Source organism: Gavialis gangeticus, unplaced genomic scaffold (genome assembly GCF_001723915.1).
Source record: "Gavialis gangeticus isolate Ggan-Ray unplaced genomic scaffold, GavGan_comp1, whole genome shotgun sequence".
In the NCBI taxonomy this organism is placed as follows: domain Eukaryota; kingdom Metazoa; phylum Chordata; order Crocodylia; family Gavialidae; genus Gavialis; species Gavialis gangeticus.
The window spans coordinates 129,613,376-129,618,323 of record NW_017728992.1 but is presented as its reverse complement, the minus strand read 5'-3'; the positions used below and the strand labels follow the sequence as shown (position 1 = coordinate 129,618,323).

Here is a 4,948-nt window from a genome sequence, read left to right as displayed (position 1 = left end):
AAATGTAGTGGTTCACCATGAGTTGAAAGAGTCAGCACTGAGGGGGACTGAGCACAATGTACACTACCATATACAAGTTTTCCTCACTTTATGCTGTACATGCATTCCTGGAAAACAGTGCATAACTCAAATTTGCATAAAGGGAACCCACTTTACAATGTAACAAATAGGGATACATTCCAAGACCTCAACTGTACTGACCCCCAGATCCATCTCTACCACTTTTACAAGACAGTTTTGGTACTCACCAACAGCACACAGTACACACAAGCACAGGGCACTATCATCATGGCGATGGCAACTACAGAAACACGTGTTGCAGACAATGAGTGAGGAGCACAGATCCACACAGGAGACTATGTTTTGGTGCACATCACTCCCACAATGCATCACACAAAGCAGCTGACTGTGGACTTCCACCACACTGATCTCATAAGAGTGAATTTACCTTGCATATAACAAATTTTTGGTATAAAAAGGATCATCACATAAAAGCAAATTCGCCCATACAGAACCCACATAAAACGAGGGAAACCTGTATCTTATTCAGATGGGTTCTGCTAATCTTTTCTTGTGGTAGGCTCCCATGCTTGCCCAATATAGGTGATGTGTTTTATAGTCATGCTCAGTGCTAGCTGCATTTAATTAAATCAACTTCATAGTTGGCTTCCATTACTGAGCACGTGCTGCTTTTGGCAACAGTTTAATGATCAACAATATATTTAATTAGTTTTCCTTGTATGCAAACGTGAGACAAAGAGCTTTATTTCCCCATGTTGACTGAGGGGAAAGCCTCATCTTATATCTGAATAAATACAATAGCATGCAGCTTGTCTTTTCTCTCTACAAAAATTAAATATTATGTTGTAAAGAAATAAACAGTATATAAGATAAATATTGTCTAGATGAAAAAATGATTATGATTTAATTTACACCGGTTGGACACTGTTTAATCATAGGAGTTACTTATGAATTAAACCAGGTAAAACAATAACACCAGACTTACTTTTTAAATCAGGCAAGAATCCAAAATGGTTACAAAATGTCAAGAGAATACATTAACAAGCTTTAAAGATTTTTTAAAAATCAAATAAATCTATTGCTCAAGTCAATTCTATGGCAGAACTTGAAACTGCCTCCTTGAGACTATGTTGGCTTCCAAAAACTTTCACAGAATCACTTTGCAAAGATAGCAGGTATGAACCTAAAACAGAGAAACATTAAATGGTGGAGGGAAAGTGATATTTTGCCATCTAAGCTTAAATAGTACAGTACTTAATTCTCTTTTAGACATAGACCTAGGTAAATTTGGCAATCAGCTGCTTGAATCTGGGTGTTCCCTAAGACACAAAGTAGTATTTAAGTTGTTGCATTATTTAATTTTCATAAACGCAGTGTTTTTATTAAAAAGTGAATTATTCATAAAACTTAAATCATATGATTATTTTAAGACAAAGTCAATATATATTTTTTAAAACTAAGTTAAGTTTTAATCAGTACTTCATTCAAAACAGACTTTCAAGTCTGAATGTCAGCTAAGCTGAGTTTAGGTCTTTTTTGAGAAGCATCACTTGAGGAGGAGCTTAACATCCAAAAGCACTACAAAGTGATTTTAAAGTGTGTGTAATTAGAGTACTTCAGGCTTGTAGTACAACTCACAATACTAAAAGCAAAAAACAGAATCCCTATAAAAATGTATAATCAATGTCATGTGACTTGAAGTCAAAGAACTATATACATAAAAAACCCTAGAGACTATTTCAGCTCAGTAGCCTTGATATAGAAACCATTACAGAAACAGTACCTGAGCCATTCGTTAGTATTCTTTTGACTGTAATACATCATTGTTGCAGCATTTATACACATCTTCAAACAAAAGTTCCATATCTTTCGAAGATTTAAGTGCATGCCTACCTTTACACAGCAGAGTAGCCTCATTGATTTCCATATGCTTAAATTCCACACATGTAAGCTAAGGGATCATAGCCTAAGTTGTTGCTGCTGGAAAACCCATTGCCTTCCATTTTGTCAAAATTGCCTTTAATGTACCATCAGTGTCATGAATGCAAGTTCTTTTTAATCATGTGTATTTATAGCACTGAAGTGGCTTCCAACAGTAATTAAATCTGGTATAGGAAAAAACAGTTGTTCAAGTGCCTTTTCATATGAAAGATGTGTGTTACTACTTTAGGGCAAATCTTGCTCCCAAACTTCCATTTGGGCTTGAGGATTAACTGGGAGGACAGGGTGCAGGTAATTTAGGTACAAACCCCAACGTTCAATGTATGTTATAACTTTCACAATATAAATTAAGCATGTATTTAAGTGATTTACTGAACTGAGACCTTAATACTAGAAGATAGGCTTAATACATAATAATGATCAGGATGGTGAGTGTTATACAGGGAGTCCATGCTTCTGCACACAGTGGAAAAGATTCCATGAGGCTGATGGAACTGTAAATATAGGTATGCCAACATTAATACCAGCATACCTTTAGGGTCATTCTCAATTAGGCCAAGCTATATGAGCCACCTATTACCTATCTCTCCTTATCTAGCAGTTACTGCACATTGTATTCCCTTTTCCTCAAATGGAGCCCTTATAGGAATCAGTTTGCAAATTACTTGTCTGTCCTTCCCTGTGGCTTTAATTACGGGTAGCTGGGACAGTGAGTGGGGTGCAGAAGACTGAAAGTTAGTGCTAGCAGACTTCCTGTGCCTATGAATTTCAACCAGAAGGTGGCATGTGGTCAGAAGTGCTTTTGGGCTTGGGCTAGACTGCAAGCCTAAGGGCTTTTAACGTAGCTGGTTGGCATTAATGGGCTTAATGCCATTCCTAGGAGTCACACAAAGTAGCAGCATGGATATATCATATACCAGTGGTTTTCAACCTTTTTAGAATCAAAGCAACTCAGAAAATGTCAGCTCTTAGCTTCACTTGCTTTTTTGACTGGAGAAAAATAGTAAAGCATGTTTTCTGTTGCAAAGAACTCAGAAAGACCACAACAGGTCAGAATGTTTCTGATACTATGGATTCTTATTTGAAATCTCTTGGTTTATATTATGAATCAAGTGTAGGTGTTTGTATATCAATTTGTGCTAATATTGTACAGCACCCTTAAGAAGATCTTGTGGCACCCCAGGGTACCATAGCAGCCTGGCTGAGAATCACTGCCAACTAGACCCACTAGAACTGTGCTGAGGAGTAAGTGCATACTATATACAGACTACTGCATTCTTGAGACTGATGGGAGGATTTTACCTCCAACCCTGAACCCCTGGTACAACCTGCTATATCTGGATTTGATGCAGGTTTCAGGAATCACTCAAAGATCAGGGGAAAAGGTACAGTGTTCAAGACTCACCCAATGGTAAGGGAAAGAGCACTTGTGTTGATCACTTCTAATTTAATTTAATTTTGTGTTACCTTTATTTATGTGTTAATCCCTTTTCATACACCCAGATCTCACTTTTAGTGAGTGAGATTCATACCAGAGATACATTTCCTTGGGATGTAAAACTACTTACAGCATTGAAGAATCTGGCCCATTACCTTTTAGTTCCTTTACCAATCCATCTTGCCCATGGGTAGCACATTTGTCTCTGTTTAAAGTAAGCAGGTTCATATTTTCTTTGCTGTTTGAAAGTAACTGAAGATAGAACATGAACAACAAAGTTTCCTTTTAAAACAGTCTTTCTTGAACATATATTCTTTACTACTAACTTTTAATCTAATTTATGCACAGATAACATTAATTCAAGTATAGTTGTGTACTATACCTAAATATCCTTCATTCAATAAGATCAGACCACTAGTCTAGCTTAATAACAAAAAATCATATGATTGACTTAAGCCAGTGGTTTGAGGCACCCCTCAGAAAATGTCAAATTTAACTGTAGAAAAATAATAGAGCAATTATTCTGTTGCAAAGAACTCAGAAAAACCACAACAGGTCAGAATGTTTTTAACACTATGGATTCCTATTTGAAATATCTGGGTTTATCTTGTGAATTATGTTTGTGCACTGTGTGTGGCACCCTGCAGCACTCTTGAGAGGATCTCATGGCACCCTGTTTGAGAATCACTGACTTAAGCAATCACATTCTAATTATGAACTGTTTTTATTACAGTAACTGCTCGTATTTTCTTTTCTACTTTAGGCAATTCAGACATATCAGAGTGATCCTGCAATGAGAAGGATGCTAAACCAGTTGTATTTCTATATCATGCCAGTATTTAATGTAGATGGATATCATTTTAGCTGGACTGATGTAAGTTGTTTTGCCAACATTATTAAAAGCATGTCAAGATAAAAGTGAAATGATTGTATGGAAAGTCACCTTTAAATGCTGTAATAATCTGATCACTTTGTAACATGATACGTTAATATTATTGACTTATAAGGAGTGAAAAATGTATCAAACTTCTTTAATCTGGATGATGTGCTATGTGTACAAAGCTGTTTTATCAATATATATTCAAGCATTTGTATTTTTTTTTATTATGTCTAGGATCGATTTTGGAGAAAAACAAGGTCAAAGAACTCAAAGTTTCATTGTCATGGTGTAGATGCTAATCGTAACTGGAAAGTGAAATGGTGTCGTAAGTCTGGAAATAATTTTGTTGTCCTAATTCACTTTATCATGTATTTAATCATCCAAAGCACTGAGCAAATTACAACATTATAGTGCAGCCGTAGCCTCTCCTTAGTTAGTACTGAAGTCAGATTTCATTATTTTATAACCTTATTAATCAATGACCTTCACAAGTCTGAAAAAAAGAAAAAAAAATCCCAAAAGCATGGTTTTCCTAGGATTTGGATGCTATGCCACACCTCAGGGTAGAAGTTTTTGCCTAAGAAGCTCAGAAAAGTGAAGCAAAATATTGTAATATTAGACCCACCAAAACACTCCAGCTACTTTGCATTGTTCAAATATGTAAAAAA

The 4,948-nt window shown here is 35.9% G+C and overlaps 1 protein-coding gene across 2 annotated transcripts in view; it reads left to right on the top strand.

Moving 5' to 3' along the window:
- CPA6 (carboxypeptidase A6) overlaps nt 1-4,948 on the top strand; it is a 234,521-nt gene that overhangs the window by 191,780 nt on the left and 37,793 nt on the right. For both annotated transcript variants that reach the window (XR_002099514.1, XM_019527765.1), the window contains exons 7-8: nt 4,164-4,274; nt 4,515-4,605. Coding sequence is in view for 1 of the 2 variants with exons in the window: in XM_019527765.1 (XP_019383310.1) it covers nt 4,164-4,274; nt 4,515-4,605 (202 nt within the window). In the remaining variant the exon portion in view is untranslated. The remainder of the gene's footprint in view (nt 1-4,163; nt 4,275-4,514; nt 4,606-4,948) is intronic.